General features: G+C 44.8%; 1 protein-coding gene across 3 annotated transcripts in view; it reads left to right on the plus strand.

Annotated features, from left to right (window-relative positions):
* NKAIN4 (sodium/potassium transporting ATPase interacting 4) overlaps positions 1 to 25,642 on the plus strand; it is a 47,515-nt gene that overhangs the window by 10,964 nt on the left and 10,909 nt on the right. For 2 of the 3 annotated variants that reach the window (XM_042832385.1, XM_042832384.1), the window contains exons 1-4: positions 7,086 to 7,166; positions 10,978 to 11,115; positions 11,607 to 11,687; positions 19,741 to 19,938. In XM_042832385.1, coding sequence (XP_042688319.1) covers positions 7,086 to 7,166; positions 10,978 to 11,115; positions 11,607 to 11,687; positions 19,741 to 19,938 — 498 coding nt within the window. Of the gene's footprint in view, positions 1 to 7,085; positions 7,167 to 10,977; positions 11,116 to 11,606; positions 11,688 to 19,740; positions 19,939 to 25,642 lie in introns of those variants that run through there. The other variant, XM_042832386.1, reaches the window with a different exon arrangement.

A 25,642-nucleotide genomic window follows, 5' to 3' on the forward strand; every position in this document is an offset into this window, starting at 1 on the left:
GGGGGGGGGAGAAAGAAAGGGGGAAAAAAAAAGGAGGGAGGGAAAAAGAAAGAAAAGGAGAGAAAAAAAAAGAGAGAGGGAAAAGAGAAATGCAGCTTGACTGTTGAATAAACCATGAGGCATTGAGGAGCGGGCAGCCAGCGGGGTTGGGATAGGAGCCCCGGGGAGCATTGCAGTGAGAAGGGGATGCAGACATCAGCCGGGAAACAAGAGGGGGGAAGGGAGGAAGGGAGGGGGGACCGCTGTGCAATGCGCTCAGAAACTTAATTGGGGAGCGGGCTGGTGGGAGGCCAAAGGATGTGTGCGATGAAACTGGGCTGGAAGTCCAAACAAATTGGGTAGCACAACAGAAGAGATAAATTATGCTCATGAAATAAACAATGGCTGAGTGACACTGTATAAACAGTCGCATATAATAACGGAGCTGTTTGTCTCAGCCGTCCTAATTGGGAGGCTGGGCGGCATCTGATGAAAACTCCGCGTTGCACATTTTCCACTCATAATGAGGAAGATTCCCCCTCCGAAAGAAACCCTCCCCCAGCCCTATTTAGCTGCACTGAAAGGCCTGGTTTCATTCCACTTTCCCACAGCAAACTCATCCTGGCAGGAGCTGCATTAGGGAGGACAAGTAGAAAATGATAATAAATCGAGGACTTGCTCTTATTTCACCTTGTGACAAATCTATCCAGTGGGTGACTCAGGAAGGGTGATAAGAGTATGGATGGGGCTGCTGCTTTCCTTTTGACGCTTGGTCATGTGGAAAATAACCCCATTCGAGCCCTCACTCAAAAGGGCTTTGCTTTTAAAATCACGCTTTTTAAAAGGCACTGAATCCTTATTTACACTATTGGAAAGCCTGCAGCTCGCCTCCATCAAAGTGAATGTCATGGGTCTCATTTCATCATCTGCTTGGGCCCAAATGCAAAAAACAAAAAGAACACTGCACAGAAAGTAATACATTTGATGCCATTAATACACATGAAAGGACTTGTTAGATCTAGGGGATTATTGTTTTTTTTTTAGCACAATACTTTATTGCCAGTAAATCTTTGATAAGGATCCTTCGTGTTATCAAACCCCTCTCCAGTACGGCACAGCTGACATGCACAGGAGCATGTGGTGGTGTGGGGATGGGGAGAGCAGAACACTGTGGGCTCCCTGAATTCCACTTGGCTCATTCTTGTGCTTTGAACCCAACCCTCTCTGCCCTATAGTGTTTATTTCCAGCAGTAATCCAGTTTGTAGCAGAGAAGTACTCTTATTCTTTCTCAGCCACCCAGAGCAGATTGTGCTCCCCGAGCTGCTCAGACAAACCACCATAGAGAAAAGCTGCCCTTCAGCACCACTTCAACCAGACGTGCCAAAACTTCACCATTTCCATTTGAAGCAGTCCATGTGTCTCTGTTCTCTGCTTTTTCTTGACTTAAGAGAGCTGGATCTCTGCTGGGGTCACAGCTGGGGGGAGACCTAAGAGCTGCACTTTGCAGTCCTAGGGAGGCCATTGGAGCTGCACGTGTTACCTGCAGTCACGAAAGCGATGAATCAATTATAAGCAGGATTGATTTTCACCCGGTGAAGCGATGGGATGATGAAAGTCGATAGTGATTGATTCATTTTCCTGCCACTCTGTAGCAGGGAGGTTGTTTGTGGGAACTGTGGTTATTGGAAAAGTCCTGAGATACCCCAAAAGCTTTGGGCGGTCTCTGTAACAGAATAGTTGTTTTCCTGTTTGTTTCAACTTAAAACCCTTCCTGTCAAAAGCATTTTACTGAAAGCAGAAGCTGGCCCGTTAAACACTTTCATTTCCAAAATATTCCTTCTTTTTCCCGGTGTTTTCCCACCTGGTGCTTTGATGACAGGCCTGGCAGTTTGTTAGTGCATTCTGTGGGGGGCAGTCAGGCAGGATTTCTTCACTGATGTTTATTTTTCAGCTGTAAAAATGGCAACCTTTTCAAACACAATTTTACATGGGGAATTTCACTCGTGGCCCTTTTTTAACCAGGATAAGCACATTTTCACATTAGGGTGTTTTTTTTTTGGCAGAGCACGAACAACAGTTTGTTACTAGTGATGATTACAGCTCAGCTGTTGCAGTATGAGTGATTTTACACTGACAATAGCGTGCATGAAATGCAAGCAAATCACTTGGCCGGGTTGTGGCCAGATTCCTAAAATACTCCAGCTTCTAATTTGCCTGAAAACTTTCTGCATGATGGCACGACGTGCAGCAGGGAAAGTCTCCTGAGTCAGTTTTGATACATTAACCAAATACCTCTGCACTATTAGCTCATCTGCTCTGTTCTGACTTCCCAGCTGTTTATGAGACTGAAGTGATGTCCTCCGACCGCAGAGGGCAAGGTGAGATTAATAGCTGGGGCGAGCAGCAGTGGGGAGTCTGGCAGCGAACTGACTCAGCATCCTTTGCTGGGCATTGCTGGGATCTGCTCTGGGTGCATCGCCCTGGGACTGGGCTGAACCTGGGGGATTCAGGTGTGGAATTGGGGTGAGCGCTCTGCCCTGTGAGCGTGACAGTGGAGGGGAAGGAGATGGGGAACAAAAAGGTTCCCAACCTAAAATGCCACCTCTGGTAATCACTATGGGCATGCAGGCATCCAATAGAAGCTCTGTTACAACGATGGTACCATTCCTGCCAGTGCATTAATATGAAATATTAAAGAAGAATTTTACAAATACAACCTAAATCTCCAACTATCCTCTGCAAAATGAGGGTATTCTTTCTAATTTCACTGTATAGGTGGAAACAGAACGTTAACACCTCTGCCAGACCACTTTGATGGAGTAAGCCAAACCCAGGAGATGTATTTAGGAACACAGTGGTTTGTGCTGGCTGGGGTGGGAGCCCACACCCAGCCTCTGCATTGCACCCACAGGTTCTTTTCTCCCTCTGAATTGGGCCCAGATCTTATGTTGATCTCCAGCACTGGACTGCACACTGTGCCTCATGTTAGCTCCATTGCTTACCAGAATGAGGGCTTCTGCCTGTCTCGAGGAGCTGCTGCTCATGCTATTACAGCAGGGCAAAAAGCACCATATGTAGCTGCTGGCAAGTGGAGCGAGAAAGCTGTAACATCACAGAGAATCCATCCCTTTTGGCTTCACATGTTGTCTTTCCCTATGCCTGCAACTTCACAGCTAGGCTGGAGTGCTAAGAGGGCTTCTCTGCATCCCGGTGAGGGAGATAAAATCTTCATTGCCACTTTGCTTTCCATGAGAAACAGACGCTCTATGAAAAGGGGCTGTTTGTACTGTAATTACTGGTGGAAGTTGCTGGGTGGCCGTGCCATCTCCCTGCCTGCTGCAGGATGATTACAAATGGGCTTTTCTTCTCGGAGCAAAGTTGCAGTGAGACCGTGGCAGCTCCCAATTTCCTAGATTATTAATAATAACAATATCATTTTCTTTCTCCTGTGTTTCTCACGAGCCCTGTACTTTCCTTTTAATGAATCCTTTTCTCCTGCAGCAGAGTTTGCAGTGACTCCGGCCTGATTTGTAATGTAAATAGGCAGCCCAGTGTAAAGGCGACCTGCGAGAGCACCACAGGGCTCTAATTATAATTTTCATTAAACCCCTTCTGTTTATGAATATCCAAGCAATCTGGCATTGCAGCAGGAGCAAGAGGAAATTAAAGCAACGCTACCACTTATCTCCAGTGTCAGGGAGGGAGGGAGCCAGCTGTTGAGCACAGACTGAAACAGAGCCCTGCACTTTCCTGTGGACAAAGTTCTGAAGAATTATTCCTGCTCTGATGTCCTTCCCCTTCTGAGCTTTGCCCCAGCTGCAGAGCTAGGATGTGATTTTCCTATAGAGGCACTGGGCAGTGCAAGTGCCGTACCCGTGATCCAGCCGTGACCTAATTAAGGGGCTCAGCTGCTCCAGCTCCCACTGTTGTTTGCAGTGAGGTCTCAAAGAGACCCTTTCCTTGCTCCCAAGACACTGGTAGGTCTCTGTGAGCTGCAGGTGCCAGCTGGGAGTGAGACATGCAGGGTGCAAAGGACGTGAACTTTTTGATGCCTGGAGCTCAAGGTGGGAGATGCTCTCTGTGTCACAGTCAGCCTCCCTCTTGCGTGCACATGACAGAAGAACTGAGCTTGGCTTTTTTGAGCCTGAAGCAAGAGTTTCTTCCTCCTTTGGGAAACTGTCAGTAGAATATTTGATAATTCGACTGTGGAGTAAGCAGATGGGAAATAAAATTGCAGTTTTCAATAAATGTGTAAAAGGTAACAAGGATACCAGTGATTCTGTGTAAAGTGTATCCAGCTTCTATCTCGTGAGCTATATGCACTGTGAATCCTGATCCAACCCCTGATGTGCTTGCTCTTTTCTTCCAGCAGCCAGATGCAAGAACAAGGTGCTACATACCTATTTTAGCTGAGCAGACCATGCTTAAGATAGGAGTTATAGGGTCAGTTCCTATAGCCAACAACTCCAAGAATTTTCATTTTTTCCCTGCATCCTTGCCATGAGAACAAACCCAAACGTAGTGCAGCCTCCCTGGCAGAGCAGAAGTAATCATGTAGTATAATGCCTGGTTGGTAGGAAATAAATCTATTACAGAATTAAATTCCTGCTGATCTCCTGTGCTACTCTGCCTCACAGCCTTTCGAGTGTTTAGATGGCTTCATAAATGGTAGAGGATTTCCCGAGGGAGATGGCTGGTGAGTTAATGGCACATCTTCAATATACTTTGCTCAAGAGTAAAATTTGTGCTACTGATGTGAGAAGGTTCCCCCCCACTGAGGCTCTCTGCAAGCCCAACGCTGTTGGTAGGAGGTGGCTGGGGGAGGGCTGCAAGTCCTCCAGCAGGAAGGGAAAGCCAGAGCCTGGGCTGACGCTGTGCCGTACAGGGCATCTCATTGAGGAAAATATCAGGCACTTGTTGAAGAAACTCATTATCTTTGTGTCTGTTGCATACAGTCATCTCCTTGTTGTTCCTTTGCCCCCTCTTTCCATTGCAAGGCTGCAGCGCCAATGCAGAGCTGTGACACTGAGGGAGGAGAAAACCTGGGGGCAGGGCTGTTGTGGGTACAACTGATTAATTTAATTATGTTTAGGAAATTTAGGTTTGAATGTTGATGTAGGTTTCTAATAGAACAAGTTCCTCATTCTTGTCAGAGTGCTTTTTTTTGCCTGGATCACAAAAGTACCTGCTTATTAATTTAGCCTGGCTGCTGATCTGGGCAATCAGCAATCACAGCAGTGTGCAGGACTTGGATGCTATCAGGAGGCACGGGCAGGAGAGAAGAGCAGCTCAAGTTTCTGATCCTGCTGCGCAGCACCTGCCTGCACCTCAGGCATCAGGCTGAGCCCTGTGGGGTGATGTGGTCCTGCAAAACAGAACAGGCCTGAAGCAGGACACCAATTTAGGAGCATTTGGGTAATACAGGGCAATAATTTCACTGAGAAAAATTCTTCCTAGGAAGCAGTCTTCTTCCCAGGAGCTGTGTTCTGAACACCATTCAGAAAGGCAGTGCTGAACATCCTCTTTTCTCCTCTGAATGTTGAGTGCAAGAGCCATTCAACTGTACTCCCAGCTGCCCTATTCACAACCCTGCGCTGTGCTGCACCTGGGGATGTGCCCTTTGGTAGGGCACCATGAACTGTGGGGTAATGGGAAGCCCCAGTCATTTCAAAGCTGGATTCTAAGCATAAGCCAGGAATACCTCAGTGCCAGTCTTATCCCTTGTGTTTATTGAGGATTGTGCCTTTCCTGGAATGCTAAGCAGCATTCAGGCATGTGGGACTGAATAATTACGTATCTTTGCAGCCAGGATGTTTGTGAAAGACATCAGTGACAGAAAGCACAGCAATCAAGGTCAGAACAGTGACACTCCTGAGAACATTGGTGCCAGCTCTCAGAATGGGAGAATCCAGAGCAGAAATGTGCAAGGGCAGGGGAGGTGAGGATGCAAATCTGCACTGTGCAGCAGCAGGATGCTGACAGGAGGTTGTGCTGACCCATGCTGAGGGGCTAAGCCTGCTCAGGCTCTGTGCAGGACCTGATCCTCAGCTATGGCATGGAGCAGTCTGAGAGCTACTTGGGCATCCACCTGCAGGGGAGCTCCTCCGGCAGCCTTGTCTTTGGAAGCGTTTGTGTCCCCAGCCCTAGGAGTGACCATGGAACACAAATGATTCAAGGGTATAAGGTCTGCTACTGGAGGCCTCCCTGAGGTCTGTGTGAATAGAATGGGTTTAAACAGCTCCTGGGGAAGGAACACACCAAGCGAAGCAGAGAATGGGGCTTATTGTATCCAGTGGCCAGAAGGACCAAACGCGTCTGAGAGACAAAGTGACAACCAGAGACCTCCTGTGCAATTAGTCTCTTGACCTCTGTGATTCAGGAAGGGGATGCTGGGAAGGGAGCCGTGGATCACAAGGCCCCAAGGAAGGTTTCCTTGACAACACTTACTGAAGAAAAATGAGGTTTCATGAATGCAGCGTGCATTAGCACGTGAGATGCTGACTTTAGAAGAGGCAAGGACGCGGCAACCAGCAAACAAGCCCATCAGTTAGGGGGATGTGAAGCAGCAGCTCAGTGAATTGCTCTTTTTCAGAAAAACTTAATTAAACAGCTATTAAGACCGTTAATATTTATTTAGAAATGCAGTCACTGTGGTGAAAGCAAGCTTACCGTTTAACTCAATAATTTTTCTACCCATGAAACCAGACAAGTATGTAGCATTGCCAAACTTGAGCTGTTTTGGGAGAATCCAAAAAAAAAAAAAAAAAAAAAAAGATACTTGTGTTCAAAACTTAAATAGATAGATTTTAAAATGAGACATCTGAGGCTTTCTTAATTTCTTCCTGCTGTTTCTGCTAGCTGCACTCAAACATTCATCTGTATATGATGTCTCACAGGGATAGCAGTGCTGTGACTTTGCCCTGAACTCAAGCCATCAACCAAAATACCGCAGGAAATCAATGCCATTTTTTCCTCAAGAAAAGGCCCGTGACCTTTTTCAGTGAAAGTCTTGGCCGCCCTGATAGTGTTTGCACAGCAGACAAACAACGAGCATCTCCTTAAAAAGCAAAGCCAGTTGGCAGGAAGTCAAAAGCTGAGTCAACGGATGGAGACTGAGCCAGACAGACTGAATGTAGCAGGGTATGGTGGGACCCACGGGAGCAGCTTGGGGACTCTTGCAGTTCAGGTAGGTGGGAAAGTAAATACAGGGCTTATGTCACACATTTTGCCTGTGTCTGAGCTGTAGGTGCACACATGGAGATCAGCTGGTACAGGTAGCTGTGAGTTGTTTGTCTGCATCCTTTCCCCCTCAGCAGTGTGCAGGCACAGGGGGATCAGGCTGGGCTCCCCAGCTAGCCAATGTGACAGGAGTAACAGAAGATGAAGGTTTGACTATTGAGATCCAAAAGATCATCAGAATTTAAACAAGCCACCTCCAGCCCATGCTGAATGGCTCAGAGTTTCCTGCTGGCATCAGCATCCACCGGTGACACTGCCCTGCCAGACCCATCCCAAACAGGGGGTGTTCAGTGAGAAGCTGTGCCACATTTTGAGAAGACCATGAGCACATCCCTTCTAGCTGGTTCACAGAACCTTTTGCAGTGCGTGAGCTATAAACTCTGCTTTCCCTCCATTCTTCTCTTTCCCAGCTGTATCAGTGAAGGGCAGCCCAACAGAGAGCTTTAGCTCGTTTTGTTTGCCTGGCTAACGAGCCCTTCTCATGCTCATTTGCTGTTCCAGTTTCACTCGGATCAGCAGAAATGAGGTTTATTTCAGGAGAAGGAAGCCTGCCACAACCATTCAGGTTTTAGTACAGCAACAAATCATTTAACTCAAGGAGTGAAAGGTAGAAGTGTTCTATGGTCTAGAGAAGCAAAAAGAGCAGAAGAAATACAATTTTTTAATAAGAATAGTCATAAAGAAGAAAAAATTATTCTTCCTGATGGAAAGGTCCTGTCATTTTTGAATGGGTAGAAACCTGTGCCACAATCTGCGAAATTTCTCTTTACAACCAATACCTCTAGACTATAATAGGGTTTCTCAATAAAATAGCATGAATCATCCATTATAAAGAATGCTACAGCAAAGATATGGCATTTCCCTCACTCACCAAGGGGGGCTGCAAAGAGGCTCAGTGTGAGAGTGCAGGTCTGTTGGCACAAGTGGGCAGGGGCAGAACTGCCCTGCCATTGCTGCCAAGCTGCAAGCACCAGGCAGGAAGGGTACAACTGCATTCCTTAGCTCTGCTGTGCTATTACCAAGCCCAGATCCAGGCCAGCTTAGTGAAACATCAGCCCTGTGTACCTGCAGATCTCAGTGGCATTTAATGTGTGTGCTTTGCACACAGAACTGAAGTGTAATGAGTGAAATGGTTGTTTATCTATTCATTTATAACAAATGCTTTCTTAATTATCCTGGATTCCTAGGGGGATAGGGACCAGCTCAGTGTAACTTTGCATTTCTAGCAGCTGGATTGCAGCACAGCCTAACCACCTGCATGTCCATAATACAGTGCTAGTGAGTTTCATCAGCAACATTTGAGTTTGCCATCAATGCCCATCCTACGTAACATTGCTTCTGTTCATATAAATGAGGAAACACCTTGTCTGAGTGCTCAAATCATCTAAATCATACCAACTGCTCCTGCTCCCTTAGCTGAACTGCAGGCAGGCACAGCTGAATCATCTCTGCAACTCTCAGGGACACAGAAACGTTTAAAAATGCAGGAAAAAGAGCAAAGGAAGATAAATCAGGACAGAAACAACTTGGAGATCAGGGCAATTGTAGGAAGAAAATATGATCTGAAGCTAATGCCCAAGATCATTGGGAAAAGTGCAGTATGACCAAGGGCGAGTGGCCTCTCCATGAGCTGTGCAAAGGTGGTTTAGCTTGCAGTTCCTGAAAGAACTCTTCTCACTCTGTGGTCGTGGGAATCACGATCTTCAGGATGGTTGGGTACCACTCTGTTCAAAACCCAATGGTCTCCCAGGTCAAAACAAGCCAGGAAACATCAAGATGCCCAAGGGCAAGCTTTCCCCTTTTACAAAGCCTAATGAGAAATATTCATTTGTGAGAAGAAAACGTTTCTAGACATGGATGCCCCGATTCTTGAGTGCTAATGTGTATAAACTGTATCTTTATCCCCTTTGGGGGCCTGAAGGCAGGAGGCGAAGCTGAGCAGCACAGAGCATTATCTGTGCAGAACACAAAGTCCCTTGGCTCAGTGACACGCAGCCATGCCATCTCTGTGCAACACATGCTCTCACACTAATGGGACACACAAAGCCAATTAAATGCCTGATTGGATGAAGCGGTCACAGTCAAGTGACCCACTGCCAGCCAGTCAGGATTCAAAGTTTCCAAATATCATTAAGGTATGTGCCTTAATCCCCTCCTACAAGATTAAGCGTTTAACCTCTTACTGCTGTTTCTGATGAGATACAGAAAATCTCCCTCCTCCGGGGGACCAGGCACAGCAGTGACATGAGCTGGCCTTGCTCTGTGCTGGCCCAGAGGCTGCACACAGCCACGATGCACATCTCATGGTATTTTTCTGCTACTTCAAATTGATCAGAATTGCTTCAAAGGGAAAGCTAATTCATTTGCAGATGAGACAGATTTTGAGACTGTCACTGTTGCCTCCTGGTCTCTCCATACCCCTTTGCTGGTGAAGAGATGCCAATGAGGAAAGCTGCTTACTGATTGATTTCCCTTACCCAGGGCCAATATGGATTTCTTTGGAACAGATTTTTGTTGAACTTCCAAGATAATGTTGAGAATTACAATATCTTTCCAGCCCCAAAGGGATGTGATGGTGATTTCCCTGCTGATTTGAGAAGGAGCTCCCCTCTGATAGATGTGGTTTCCTTTATCATGCAGTGGGATGGGGACCTGCAACCACTCATGTCCAGAAGTCATTACAGAAGTCCCAATGCTTGGCCCCTGGCTGCCATTTTAAAGCCAAACCAGGAAAAGATGTCACATCTCATACTTGATTACACATAGCAGACAAGAATCATCCAGCTCTTAATGTCTAATTAATAGTTAAATTTGGGTGAAAAGAAACATGAAAAGTCATGATGTAATTGCAACATGCTACCCTGATAATTAAACGCCTTGAAATCTTGCAATAAAAGGTGCTCTTTGAAATCTGCTGGAAAAAGTCTCAGGAGCCCTTTTGCCCTCTCCACTCGCTGTTTCACCTTTAGACAGAACATTTAAAGGTGGTGGGGAAATTAAGGCTAATGCAACTGGGTGCTGGTTTTGCTCTTACAGCTGCATGCATAACACAGTGGTTCAGAACCAGATAAGTAATTACTTGCCTGATACACAAACAGCATGTTACAAATGAAAAGCACATTCCAATGCAAATAAGCTTGGAAAGCAACCCCAGCACCTCAGTGCTGATGGAGTTTTATTTCTAGAACATAGTACTAGCCTTGAACCAGGTTATTAGCAGTGGAAGGGAACACAGTGTGTCCTGGAAAGCCACTGTGTTTGCAGAATTTCATTGCTGGATGGCAGGATTTTCTGTTGGGGGAAGGCAGAAGGGAGAGTTTTCTCCTCCCTCTCACCTTGATGGATGTGTGCTGCAGAGCAGAAATCTGAGAGGTGTCAGGAATGATGGAGTGATGCTGAAAGCTCTGATAAATGAGTTCTTGAAAGTCCTGTTGCAGCCATTTAAGGTGTTACTGTCTCACTGCCAGGGCTGCCTCCCCATTGCAAAGTGCATAGAATAGAGGACATGCCCCCACTTAGGAACTGGAGCTCACGGTCCACGTTAGCTCAGCCACAAGAGGGAAAGGGAGGTGTGTGAAGAAGGGGGATGTAGATACATGTTCTGTGCTACTGACTTGGTTCATAGGAAGTAAATTGCTTTGGGATGGCAGTAATGACTTCAGCTGCTGCAGTGATTTGCTCAGGGAGCATGTAAAAACCTTGAGAATGAACGCTGTGAGTCCTGAAGCTATAACTCTCTTTTTTCTTTTCCCTTCCAGCTTGCTGCATTAGAGAGGCAAGTGTTTGATTTCCTGGGATACCAGTGGGCCCCTATCCTAGCCAACTTCCTCCACATCATCATTGTTATCCTTGGCCTGTTTGGCACCATTCAGTACAGACCTCGCTACATAGTGGTGGTAAGTAATATCTGCTTTGTTCTGAGCCTTTCCTCTGGTGGGACACAGCAAGTGATGAGGAACCACGTAAAGCCCTTGGGAAATCAGGCATGAGCACTGCAAACAGTTTTAGCAGGAGGTGCCTGGCTGTGCTAAAGAACACTTTGTTCAGTGTTTGGAATTTCTGCTGTAGTTGCTCCAAACTTGGAAGATTTCAGATGATTATTACTTGTACACATAACACAAAGACACCATAAAACAAAGAGGGAGAAATAGATGCTGGACAAACATGTGGCAGGAGCTCTTCTACCTCCTCCAGCACTCTGCATCCGTGCCTCTAATTAGGTAGAGGACCTTCTGCATATGAGAAACAGAGGAACAGAAAAAGATGGACGGTGCTGACTCAGTGCATTTAACTGCCCCCAGCTGAAATATATGTATATACATATAAGCTGATTCCAGTGACTTCCTCATGTTTATTGCTTCTCTCTCTCCCCCCTGTTCTCTTTTAGTATGCCATCTGGACTGCAGTTTGGGTCACCTGGAACATTTTCATCATCTGTTTTTACTTAGAAGTGGGAGGGCTCTCAAAGGTGAGTGTGAGCTCTGTGAGTGCAAGCCCAGGCTTTGCTGCAAAGAGAAAGAGAACAGAGCTTAGTAGTGAGATAAGGGGGAGGGGACTACCTGGGAACTAACCTTGCTTTCTCTAATACTGGTTGCTTTACTTGTGGTGGAGGATTAATGCTTATTGTATGGCAAGAATGAGGGGTTAAAAGTTCATCGGGAGCCCTTTGCTGGTTAGTGCAAGTAGTAGCTGGAATAAGCCCTGTTGGCATATGGGATAAAGTGTCTTTGCTTTTTAAAGGTAAGGGCAAGCCTGTCAGCAGAGCTATCCTGAGAGGAGATGGCATATGAGGGCCAATTCCCAGCTGTAATGTAGAGGTGGCTGAGGAAGGCTGTGAGCTAACTGGCTTATAGCTGATCCCCTTGTGATCTGATAGCACCTGGGAAGGAAGGTGTGCGATGGGAGAGGAAGACACTGGGGAGTAGTGAGAGCGCTTGCTTTCTTGAGGAGAGGTCCAGGGGGATTCAGTCTGGGCTCACATGGGCTGAGAACTTTGCTGGAACTTCTTCTCTAGTATCTCTTTATCTTTTACCTCCTGCTGAAGACCTGATGTCCCTCAACAGCAGGGATGGGTAGCTGTGGTGGATGCACTGGGCCAGGGATCTGCTGTTACACCTTCTGGGAACAAATAAAAGCACATAGGGGAGGATGGTGTATCTCTGAACACTGCCTCGGTGATGTGGCTTCTCTGTCTTTATTCTTCCTTCTTAGTTACAGTGGCCTCTGTCCAAGGGAGTTGTGAGCTACTGTGTCTCTTCAAAGATAGCTCTTTAAAGATGAAATGAGCTCACTGTTGCTGTCTGCTTAACAAGGGGTGAGTCAGAAATAATAAAAATGGGAAGCGAGCCCTAAGCTAAGCCTGGGCTGTTAGCAATGCATGCAAACTGTTGCTGCAGCTTAGTGGACTAAGGGTGATTATGGGCTATGGGTTCACTTCAGAGCACTCTACATCTGGCCTGAATTCTCAGGTCATATATCTAAGTTGCAGTCATAATTGGAACAGCATTTCATTTCTGTTTTTTTTAACAGACCTACAGTAAGTTGTGAGTGACAGCATAAATCCTTTGCAGATAAGAACATGTAACTTCTTAATTCCTCAGTTAATCTCCATTTCCTCTCACAATTATCCATAGAAACTTTGAGAGAGTTCTTGCCCAAAACAGCGATTACTCATGAGCTGGAAGCTCAGCCTGAGATGATCTTCATCTTGGCTGTAGCCAATTAAAAAACAAAACAAAACAAAAACTTATCTGTTTTAAAGCTCCCTTAGGAGAGAAAATAATGGCATAGAAAAACTGCTTGGGGAGCTTCCCTGACAGCAGTGTTTGCTTCCAGCCAGCTGATTGTTTGTGTTTACTAATCCTAACTTGCCCTACATCAGGTGAGGTGAGGCTGCTGTTCTGCAATTCAGACAGCATGAAAAACTCTGCTTTCTCCACTGCAGAGGGGCTTCACCTCATAACCTTGCTCTGCACTGTGGCTTGTTTCAGCAAAGTCAGTGCATAATGAACCTTTATTTGGCTCGTGGGATGATCACTATGGCTGGGAACTTCTGATAGATCTGGGCTTCTGTATTAGTTGTTACTGATGTGGTGGGCTCTCTATGGCTGCAATGAAAGCTTCATGTTGCTGGTTTAGTGGCAACGCTGGGGAAAACAAAACCAAATACTGTTTGTGGTAAAATGCTTTACAGCCTTTTTTCTATTCCTCCTGAGTTGTTTCATTTTAAAAGTTGTTTCATTTTCTTGTCAGAAATACGATGCCTTCTTTCCTTTTCTTTGTAAGTCGTCCTGCAGTAAGCAGGACGATTCTAAGATTAGATTCTAAGTTTTAGAAGAAGGCCTCCAGTGTAGTGATGCTGGTTGGGTAAAGAGTAACTCATTAACTACTAAACTAAGCACAGGTATGTCAGAGAGTATTTCAGACAGGCATTGCACAATTGCTTGGTCCACATACAAGGTTTTAAGGAGTTGATAACTCTGAGCAAGGTCTTCAGGTGCTGTTTCCTCTGATTCCTGAGGAGCCTGTGGGAGGGAAGTCTTCCTGCCTGGCCCCTCTGCTTTCCTGACAAGGGCCGCCTGCCAGGGAGATCTGTCAGCAGCTGGCTAATTTATAATGACAGAATGCAGGAAGGGCAGCGAGCTAGAAAGGATGGGGTTTGTTAAGTTGGTGGCTGATAATGGCAGCCCAGTGCAACTGAAACAGGTGATAACTCAGATGGGCTGACAAAGGGGTGAAAGGACTCAAGTGGTTCTTCTGGTTTAGGATGTGCCTGGAGAACTGAGGAAATAGTTATGATGGTGAGGTGGAAATGCTAAGTCACGGCTTGAAGCAGTGATGGAGCACATGGTGGGAAGGCAGGGCTAACGCAGGGGAGCTCAGCTGCATGCAGTGCTCCTGAGTGACTGGAAGGGGTGGAGCCAGGATCCCCTCATTTAAGGGTTGGCAATGGAGGTGAGGATATGTTGCTAAAAATTCTGGTATACCTGCGGCCTTCCAAGGCTAAGCAGTTTTTCCTTTGTTTCTGTGCCTGTGGTTGCTGCACTTGGGCTTATCCTTGCATGCTGCATCCTGGGACTTTTCCACCCTGCTATTATTGCTGTGTTTTTTATTGCACCATAGTGTGTTTTCTATTGCACCATAGTGTTACAGATGGTCATATGCACTCTTAGCAAGAAAATTGTTTGCTTTCATGACTAAACCCGCATTCACTGTGCTGAGGGAGTACAGGCCGCAGACAGGGTTATGCCATGTGAGACAGGGCTGTGGTGGGTACCAAAGCTTGCGTGGGTGCCTGGCTGAATGAATAAACAGAAACCAAGGTCACCACAGCTGTGAGTTCTGTGAGATGAAGCCCTGTTTCAGCCCACAGACAAGTCAGAGTAAGGGTTGAGAGACTCAGCTATAAAGCCAGTGTTATCCATAGTACATGGGCTGGTAGATGTATGGTTGCTGAAAAGCACTTGAGGGGATTGCTGTTCACCTTCCTTTCTCAACCAATTGTTCCTGCCCTGCGCCTTTCCTCCTTTGAGTTGTCTGTCACTGCCCACCCTCTATTTATTTACTCCTGTATTTCCCAACATTTCCCAGAGTGCTTTATCCTCCAGGTTCCTCCAGCAGTGCTTGCTCTCTGCTGGCCACAGAAGCCCTGAGGATGGCTGTTCCAGCTGCCTCTGTTCAGTTATAGTGACTTGCTAACTGCTGCTATCCTCTAATCATTAGTTACAACTACCTTTTAAGGTTTGGATATATATATATATTTTTTTTAATCTAAAGGGAAAATGTTCTTTCCTGCTCTGTGAATCTATTTTCTATTTCCTGGAAGAGCTAAGCTGGCCTGACTTCTATTTTTTCTATCCTGTTATTTCTTATCTTGCCATCTTTTCATAGTAGCAATAATGGAGTACAAAGTATGGCATAGGAAAACTTCATTAGGTGGACAGACACAAGTGGGTCTGCACAGGTGTTTAAGAAAACACTTCCTTTGTTGCTGGGAAAGGCCTCTAAGTGTGTCAGCATATGTCAGCTTTACTGGAAGTGCCTTGCCAGTGAGCAGGCAGGAGATGCAGCAATCTGGATTTGAAAAGCTGCTTCTCAGCGCCAGCAGTGAGATGGTGCTACACCTCTGAGAGGCTCTTGGCAGCTCTGCCTCTGCTCAGAGTTCTGAGCACACTTGTAGTGTGGGGGAAATTTTGTCTCTAGAAGGTCAGTAATGCTGCTCTGTATCACTGTGCTTGGTGGGACTCCCAGGTAGACCTCTCTTCAGACTGCTGTTCTTCTTCCTCTGGTTTGTTCCTTTTAATCTCTCTTTTTTTTTTTTGCCTACCTAGCCATTGGAAGCTATCTTCTTAACATGTAGGCTGTGTCTGAAATAACATGCCACGCTGCCTACTCGCTGCAAAGCACACTGCTGCAACACCCTGGTATGAGTTGTCTCTTTGAATTAATAATTAAAGTCATGCTGGTAAGACATATGAGCATTGGTCTGTCCAGCTGCAGTGCTGATAGACTCTTCATCATGAACTTCAGAAGTGCTCGGAGAGGCTTGAGGAATTGCTATTGAGGAATTGCTATTGTGTGTTCAACTGATCCCTTTGTCTCTTCTCCCTGGAATTATTCATTTTGTAAAGATGGTTTCTTTTTTTGTTTCTTTCCCCTTCCCTCCTTTATATTCTCTCAAGTCTACATAATGTTTCGATCTGAATTCAGAGACATGGTGGTCTAAATCTCCTCTTGAAACAAGAAGAAAAAGGAAACCCTTATGAGCCAGATGATGGAGGGGGGGGTGAGGGGAGGTTGCAGGGGGAAGGTATTTTTATTCCAGAGAATCTGGATGGCGTCTCTGGGATGACTTTGTACCTGAATAAATCCTGAGAGGAGGATGGATAAAATGTATGCATAGCTACAATTGCCCCTCAACTCCACCTCAGTTTAGAAAGTGGAAGCCTGAGCTTTGCCCTCCAGGTGCTGTGGCATGGTCAACAAGCCTGCTGAGAACCAACAGAAGCACTTCTCTGTTGTCTCAGGGTGATTAGGCTATTCACTGCATGTGATGTTCTGTAGGAAAACGTTACTTTTCCCCATCTGATAAAAAGTATTTCCAAGTTAAAAGGTGTAAAACGATTCTGCTATCAAATTTTGGGGGCTCTCATACGGGGTTCACCTTGTTTCCTGAGCCATTTTAATGCTGTCTTTCTGGTAATTAAGGAAATACTGGGGAGGGAATTCATAAGGCTGTTAACTAGATGTAAAAGCATCTCTGATTAGTCCTTTAGAAAATGCTTTTTTAAAAAGCTTTCAGAAAAAGAATATTTTAGAAGTAAGCTTACAAAACACAGCTGTCTTCCCTGAGTGTCAGAGCTAGGTGTGAGTTTCCCCATGGGAAGCAGTGGGGTGAAGCTGGGAGCACAAAACAGACTCGCTAAAAGGCAGGCACAGCAGTTTTAGTGCCGTCGTCTTCCTTCTCACACTGATGGCAAATGGATAGCAACCAGGTGCTACAGTAGTTGAGAGAGAAATGTGGTTTTTGGCTGGCCTTCAACACACTCCTGGGAAGGAGCTCGTATCGCTCTTTGCTTGTATTTCTCTGGAGGCTGAAGGTTAAAGAGGAAGCGATAGCCCTTCAAATAGCATCCTGTCAAGGAACGAGGGGGAGTGTGGTTACACAGCTCCTTTCCCTGCAGCAGGGCTTGCTCCCTTCTGGGACTCATTAGTAACTTTCAAGCTGCGTGCTGTTTTTAAGAATATTTCAGTATGTTTAGACTTCAGATGCTGTACAGACAGGTTAGGAAACAGCTGTTTCCTAACTTTTCTTGTGATTGATCCTTTTCTCGTGGTTTTAGTGTACCTTGTTTTATAGTTTCATTTCTCTTCAACCATCTCCTCACAAATGAAGCTGGCAATCCACAGGAGACATCCCAGAGTTGTTTTCCTCATCTCCTAGCAAGCACAGCACAACAGAAGGTCAATTAACTGATTTCCTTGAATGCTCTTTTATTATGCCTCATTCATGCAGGTATCCTCCAAGGAGATCCATCCAGGGACACAAGCAAAGGAACAGCACTGCTTTGCTTGTTGAGCTCCTTTCATTTGCACTGCCCTTGTGCCCTGCAGTGCTGCAGACAGATGCATGTTCAGAAAGGTGTCTGCACTGCGAACCTGAGGGCATGCACAACTCTAGTGTGCAATCAGTATTTGTGTTATATTGGTGAAAAGGATGGCTCAAGCATGCAAGTTGTACTTTCAGAATTCAAATGTGCTTTTTTCCCAATCTGCTCTTAACTGGAGTATGATAAGTTTTGGACAGAGCTGAAGTGTAACTGTGAGTGAAAAACAGTGACTGCTTTTAAGGCTTTTAGGACTTACTGTTCTTCCACCTGTCTATCTGCAGCCTAGCACTCGTTCTGCTTTTTCGTGCTCAATTCACAAACAAGCTCTTTGCTTCTGCAAGAGAGTTAAGCCAGAAAAAACAAACCCAAAACTATAAGCACTGACGATATGGAGAGTAAAAGCATGTTCCTTATTTTTTCCAAACACACAAGAATTCTTCTGAAAGGAGTAGAGAACAGCATGGGATGGGCTGATAGGTGGGAAAATCCATGGATCTCAGAACATGCAATGCTGGGAGAGAAAGAGCAAGCTTTGCAAAAAAGCTGTGATTTAGCTGATAGATGGGATCTCTGTGGACCACTGAAGAGCAATGCCCAGCTGAGGGAGAAGGCTGAAGACATTTCTGCCAAAACTGTGAGAATGTACAGGAGGAAATTGTCTCTTGAAATGTAGATAGCGCAGCACCTTGCACTGTGTGTGTTATCCTGGAGCTGCCAATCTCATTATTCCTCTCAGCCTTTAAAATGCAGACAGCTCTCTTTGCATTCCCAACTGTTAAATCTTCTCTATTGTCTTTCCTTTGCTATTCAGACTGCTTTTGCACTGGTGCCGTGCTTCATCTCCGTGCCCTCCTCCATCTACTGTAAAACACATCCCATCTGTTGTAGTGATTACGTCGGGAACTTGGCAGCTGTCTTTTCACTTAATTGTCCACATTTCTTAACATGTGCTTCCTGCAGCATATTTTAATAACAGCTCTGCAAACTGTTTTTTGAGTACCTGTGTTGCAGTGGGGGGTTTCTACACGATGTGTGTACTGGGGCGGTTGGCTTCTATTCACAAGTCTGGCTGCCACTCTAATTTTCTGCACTTGTAACTCCGGTTTGCCCCTGGCTATGAATGCAGACACGAGAAAACGTATCTGCTGGCCTACCTGGCTGAGCTCCCTCTACTGGCAGTGGAGATGAGCCGTCTCTCCTGAGTGTGATTCAGACTGGATTAGCTGCTCTGTCTGTTGATCCCTCTGGACCCCATGGGGAATCAAGGCTGCAGAGCTGCCCAGCTACGTTTCTCATGTTAGGAAGTGTGAATATTCCAGGCTTGGACTGCTGCATTTTTGGGAGCTGCCTCTTTTCTGCAGGCAGCATGTAGGACTCCAGTATGAGAGTGCTAGGTGGTATGTGGATAGGTGTGAAACAATTCACCTTAGGGTATCCAATATTTGTTTCTACCCAGTAGAGATGCATGGATTCTCTGCCTGATCTGTGTGGCAATCTATCCTTCAGAATAAAGCTTGCAATTCCTTATTCTGTACTATGGCCAAAAGGCATTGTTGATCCTTCATTGGAGTGATGCTGGGCACCCAGGTACTTTGTGCTCATCTCTGCAGTGATGTGCTTGATCTTTCCTGTGCCTTTCCTCTAGTTCTCAACTTGTTTTTCCATTTGGAAGAGGACTTTGCTGTGTCCTATAAGCTCAAAATCCCAAAGAACTCTTGGGCATAACAATTGGTATCATTATTTTCTCAAGTGTGTTGTCACTTTTAAATGAGCAGCTGCTTGCACACACAACTCCTGCACTACTCATGATTGCATTGGTTATCAAATAGCAAAGATAAGAGCAAAACAAAAAAAGCCTGCTGAAGTAGAGTTGAAAAGGAATTCCTGGAAAAGTGTTTGTAAGAAGCTGCAATCATCACTGTGAGGTCAGCTCAGCTGGGTAATTTGACCTGAGGTTGGCAGTTAACAGGAGAAGTTAACTGAAGAGGCAGTGAAACTGAAGTTAAATGAAAATGAAAAGAAAATGAAGTTAACAGGAGAGGCAGAAACACCATATGTTAAGAGTGCGGAAGGAAATTGGACAGTTTGAAATGGTAGGGGAACTTGTTGCATGGATTAAAACCTAGGAGCACAGGAAGATCTGTTGGGTTTTGAAAATCACTCTGGGGGGTATGAAGTTAATTTCCTTCTGATTTGCTTTCAGTGCTCGGAGGACAGACCCATAGCACATGGCTTTTTGTTTTTGTTTTTTTTACAGGATGCTTTTAATACTGAATATAAGGCCAATGTATTTTGATCTGTGATAGCATTTCTTGAGAGCGAGGATGTGAAAAACTTTAAGTTTGCATTGATTTTTAATACAGCATGTCAGATACTCTCAGAGTAAACGAAGTTACCTTTGCAACTTCTCAGGACAGTGAGCTCTTGACGTTTAACATCTCCCGGCACCAGTCGTGGTGGAGTGAAAACGGTCCTGGCTGTGTAAGGAAGGAGGCTTCGATGTCTGGCATCGCAGGACTGGACAGCCACTCCTATATCTCTGTGATAGGCTGTGCCCTGGAGTATCGCTACATTGAGGTCATGCACAGCTCCTTCCAGATCCTGATTGCGGTGAGTACGGTGCTGAGAGCGCTGCAGGGCGGTGCTTATTGAGGAGATGCTGGTTTGTTTCCAGGTGCGTGAGTGGTCTCTACTTTCCACTGATTTTTTTACATCATCTGATTGCAAAAGCTTCTGTAAATGTTCTTCTCTCTTGTGAATAATATTGCTATAAAGATTTGGAAATGAATAGCAGAAATCTAACAGAATTATGCATCACACGCAGCCGTCCAATAACAAATCATTCTGTATCCCTGTTGGAGTGGGGAAATTTGTGTTTGAATATGGGCAGAGACTCTTCTAAAGAAGGATTTCTTCTGTTCTGTGACTTAATGATGGGTGAGGGAGCAAGAATATGTGTTTTTATTGTGAAAAAGTAGAAGGGAGAAAATCCTCACTGCCAGAAAGTGAAATAGACTTTAAGGAACCACAGAAAGCAGCATGTTTTATTTCTGCTGACACTTAAGATGTGCATTAAATATTTCTATTGACTCTTTCCTCATCTGAGTTTTCCATAGTCTTTAAATACTCTGCAGTAGTTCAGTGTCCTTCATGTTCACTGTTAATTAATTGTTTCTCATTTCTCTGTAAAATTAGCTGAAGGAAAAGGTCTGCTGTCTGCCTTATTTCATGGGTGCTCTTGCCTTTTGTAGCTGCAGTGGTGTTAGCAACCCACAACTTTCTAATCTGCTTTGGTTTGTTACTTTGTTGTCAGTGGCCTTAAGTACAAACTGACACGGATAGTTGAAATACCTGCATTTCAGCTTTCAGTTTTGACTTAAAAAGGAGTAACTTGCCTTGATGAAATGATAAAGGGTTGGAAATACAGAGAAACTCCAAACTTCTGGAGTTGCAAGTACTTCTCTGCACATTTTTGGTACAAATTTCCACTGTCTTCATCCTGCATTTCCTATTAGCTGGGATAATCCATGTGACCCAGTGAACTGCAGGGAGCAGGCGAGACTCGGACTCTGTTCTGGCTGTGTCACACAAACCAGGCAGAGAGAGAAGTTCCTGTTTCCTGAGTTGGATGGGCTCCCTGGCTTCTATGCAGGCCGTTAATATTCTGTGAGTTTTCCTTTAGGGAGGGTGTTCCAAATCAAAAGATCTGCGAGTTGCATCAGTGCGTTTGTATGAGAGAACCTAGGCATCCAAAAGATTAGAAGCTGTTTTCTTTGAGAGCTGTTAGCTGGAACAGGACTGATGCTGATGATTTGGTGCCGGTCCTGAGTTTGGTGAAGTCAGAACTTCCCAGAAATCAAAGTGTCACTGTTAGCATCCTTCCTACACATCTGACAGACACAAGTACCTGTGCCCCAGGTAGAAGCTTGGCCAACAAATGGTCCCAGGTTGGATGAGAAAGACCTTTGCTTTACATCAGCTAACTAAAACTTGAGCAGATGGCCCTAATGTAAGTGGTCACACAGATGTGTATGAGTTTGTGTCCCTGGGAGTGTTTTCTCCTTCACCTTTCATCCGCAGGACACCACAAGGGGCGGATAGAGAAACAGAAGAGGGAACCTTAAGATAAAATAAAATGTGGGAAAATATTTTCTCTATCTTTTTATCTGGGACTTCAGTACTGTAGGCTTTTGCATCCTAAACACTGGAAATGAGAGTACAGTACTTATATGCAAGAAAGCCACGTGGGCTGAGCTGTACAGAGTGAGGTAGATTTCTACTTGTCCTGTAATAAAAGTAGAATATTGAAGCCCCAGGCCTCTAGCTCCTGCCAGCTACAGGCATAGTTTTGTCATGTACTGGGGAGAATAGAACTACTTCTCCCTGCTTTGCTGAGGTAAGGCAGAAAGAAAGCTTTTTCATATTCTCACTCAGACCTTGCCTGAAAACAGCCAGTTCTCTCCCATTTTAGCCTCTAAGGGTCAAACTCTTTGATCCCTGCCAGTATTTTTTGTTCCCTTAATCTCATTTTAAGGTAGATTTTATTACAGGCTGCTGTTCTCAGAGTGCCTGGCAGGTACTGCTCAGCAGGCGGGCAGAGGGGCTGGATCAATACTACAAAAACTAGGAACTGAAGGCTCAGGGGGGGGCAGTGACGTGACCTAATTCCCTCCTTGTGTGCTGCACATTTGAGATCTGAATAGTCAGTTAAGAAGGGGGAGGGACAGGCAAAATTGTTGTGTTCTTCTGTTAGTTTTGCTTTGTTTAAGGGTTTTTAGAATTTGATTTGTTGTTGTTGCTGGTTTTGATTTGTGATCCAGCAGTGCAATATCAGTGTTCTGTAATTATGCAGTATCTAGCTGAGGAGTTCTTTGTTTTCTGGGGATACCAATTCCTTCAGAGTTTTGAGGACTATAGTACACTGTGTTGTGTACTCGGGAAAAGGTTGAGTTAATCTTGCTGAAGTTGATCTTACATGCCAGAGGAAAGAGAAAGCAAACCCTAGGCCATATGGTAACCACAGTGACGGCTGTCATCTTGACTCCTGCTGTGGCTGTATTATCCCACTCCTGTGCATATATTTGAAGAGTATGCATAAGGTCTCACTCTACTTTTGTTTATACCTTGTCTGTATTTCTTGAAGGCAAAAACGACTGCTTTAATATGGAGTGGGATCAAACTTGGGCATATCAGTCAGCAGTTATTCATGATATGAATAGCTGTATGGCCCAGTATGAAAATCTTGCTTGATGCTTTAGAATAGAAGATACTGGAAGAGAAAAAACTTGTTAGAACAAAACTTCTTCAAATCAGTACTAGTATAGAAATGTCACCATGCATGTAATCCTACCAACCCAATCAGGAAATGCAACAGCAACCAAAAAATCTGTTTTGTATTCTTAGCAAGGATTTATCTTGCATCTCCCCATCTTGCTAGCCAGCAGGGAGAGGAATGATTTCTGATTTTGAAATATGTGGTGTAGCTCTGGGCTATCCATATGGTAGTTCTGGGAGTTGGAGGGTTAGGCTTTTCCTGAGGCTCTGTTGAATGGGGTGGAAATTGGAAATCTCTTCCCTTTGCCTGCCTGTCTGCTGTTTTCACTCCAACTGACAGGTTGGAAGGTTCCCAGGAAGGCAGCAATGCAAGATTTGACAGCAGATGTTATGTGAGAAGCAAGGCGCAGGAGATGCTTTGCTGTTGGCAGAAACTAGATTTTCAGTGGTTGTGACTGCATCCAAAAAGTAAAGAGGTCAGGGAACCAAAGCATTTTGCTCCATTTGACTTTTTGGTCATAGCAGTTTTTTTTTTTTTTTTCACAGGCTGGTTTTTGCTTTTTGTGAATTGGCCAGAGATTTCTGTATCTATATATCCTTTTGCACTGAGAACATACATGCTTCCTTAGCTTTGATTAGAAGTGAAACATGGAATTCATCTGCACTGAAGAAGGGGATTCTGAATGTATTGTTTGTGGTGGGGGGAAAAAAAAGGAATCGCAGGTTTCTCTTTTCTCTGGAGGGAAGAGTTGAAGAGACCAGAATTTTTTACTAGAACGGATGTAAGTTTAAAGCTAAGATTTTACACAAGCAATGGTAACACCTCCTAAAATTTGTCTTCCCATTTTTCATGTATTTTGTACACTTGTAGCCAGATGGTCTATTTCTTTAGCTCTTCCTGTAACTCAATGTTTGCGGCTCCAATACTTTCAGTGCTTCTTTTCCATGAGGATTCAATTGCTATTAAAAAGTTACTTGAGATGACTGAGGAATGAATTTCTTTTCTTTATAATTTTGGGTATGCTTGTCATCTCTGCCTTTTTTGCTTTGCTGATTTGCCCAAAGAACATTTAGGACATCCCATATCCATCCTCTCTCGTTCAACAGTGTGTGCATTCCCAGGCTGTCTGATAGACTGACTGAACACACCTGTCTGCAACATGTGTTCCTAATAAAAAGCTTAATTGGATACTTGTGCAGCCTGGAGGAAGCTGGTACTGAACATGCAGAGCACGTGGAGAAACTGCAGCAGAGGCTGAAGCCCAAGAACATTCTTTGGGGAATTAGAGCAATAGCTTAGTGTCATTTTTACCTCACTAACTTTTCAGTATTTCACAAGTTCAATTGGCTTATTTCCTCCTCTTCCACCTCCCCTATATAATTTGTAAAGATCTAAGAATTACTGCTATTCCCTGAGACAGTAGAGCTCAAAACAAAGTCTTTCTTACTGAAATGAGCAACAAAGATTGTGTTTTGAGCAGGTGTGAAGTTGCATCCGAAGTCTTGGCCTCTGCAGCTTTCTTCTGTGTTAACTGCTGCTAACCTTGGTGATGCCTGGGGGTTTGAAATGTCTCCTTCAAGAACGAAATCAGAAGGGCACCACTGGTATCTTTTGGAGTCTGCTCACTCCATGTTCTAGTGGACTCCTCCAGTGAAAGAGACCAGATAATAGGAATGGCAGTCCCCCCCCTCTAGCTATCTTTCATTCACAATTCACGTAGGTGGCAAGATGCAGGGAGTCCCAGGAGTTCACTAAATCCCTGAGGTGATATTTTTAATTATAGTTTAGGTCAGCCAATGAAAATCCAATTCATTTTCCTGTTGTTTCTTCTCTCATTTGTCACTGAAGCTATCCTGTTCTGGACAGGCTGCAAGACTTTCTTGAATTAAAAAGAAAATATTACATTGAATAAGCAATTTATTATTGATGAAACTCTTGTCAAGAAGGAATGGGTTACTAGATTAATGCAAGAAAATATTAAACGTGAATAAAGTCATTTTGAAACAATCAGGAGCTGAATAAAAACAAAACTCCCCACTCTAATGGAGCTGGAATTAGGAGTTTCCTGAAATGGATATCAGAAATTGCAAACTTAGATAAGGTTGGTGTGTGTGTGTATGTTATAGCATACAGTAATAGTGGATGGATTCAGAGATGCATTTTGCATGGTTATTACCCCAAAGCTCCTACTCTAAGGAGTGACAGGAAATTCTGGGAAAAGAGAAGACCTCCCTCGGATTTCCTTGGAATCAGAGCATATGTTCAGGATGCATCTTTCCTGCTTGGATATGTGTGTGCATGTAAATCACATGCTTTGACCTTATATCTTGCGATATATCTTGCTGGATCTTTAAGCTTAAATACATATGGCAGAGCAATCGCAAAAAATATGCATAATCACTCTCCTAATTTGATTCTGAGGTGACTGCAAACGCACATCAGAGACAAGAACATACAGTAAAGTGCTTAGACGTCCACTGAATGCTGTGCCGACTTTAAGCTAAAGCATTTTATTTTTCCAGGAGCATTTATAAGGGTTTGCTTTGCTGGCTTACAGTCACTTGTCTGGGCGCGGCTGGGGCTGGCAATGCGGGCCCGCTTCAGCACCACGGCCAGCTCCGCCACTCGCCCCGCGGCCCGAAGGGGGGAAACGAAGCCGCTGTTGGTGGCACGAAAAGAGCATGAGAAGTAGAAGATGTCTGACTGTTCTGGCCCTTGTTTGCTTTGTTCGCTTTTAAAAAGAAATAGCTCTGTTTGGAGGCGATTGTCAAAGTCAGCAGGTAAAATCAGCTGGTCAACACGTGTGGCCTTGCTGTTTCCAGCGTGCCCGAAAGGACTTTTTTCTGAGCAAAGTTTGCTGTAGTTTATAGAAACGTAGCGTGAAGCAGCACTGGTTTTCAAAATGCACAACAAGGGAAACGTGGAATGCATAGGGCCACCTCTCCTCCACCAAGGTACTGGGATATGTTTTGATCAGATTCACCAGAGACAAAAGAGAGCTAGCTTGTCTCTTATGTGATTATAGGAGATTGTAAAGGA

This window comes from Centrocercus urophasianus, unplaced genomic scaffold, assembly GCF_019232065.1.
Source record: "Centrocercus urophasianus isolate 14NV4802_14NV808 unplaced genomic scaffold, USGS_Curo_1.0 seq_38, whole genome shotgun sequence".
Taxonomy (NCBI): Eukaryota; Metazoa; Chordata; class Aves; order Galliformes; family Phasianidae; genus Centrocercus; species Centrocercus urophasianus.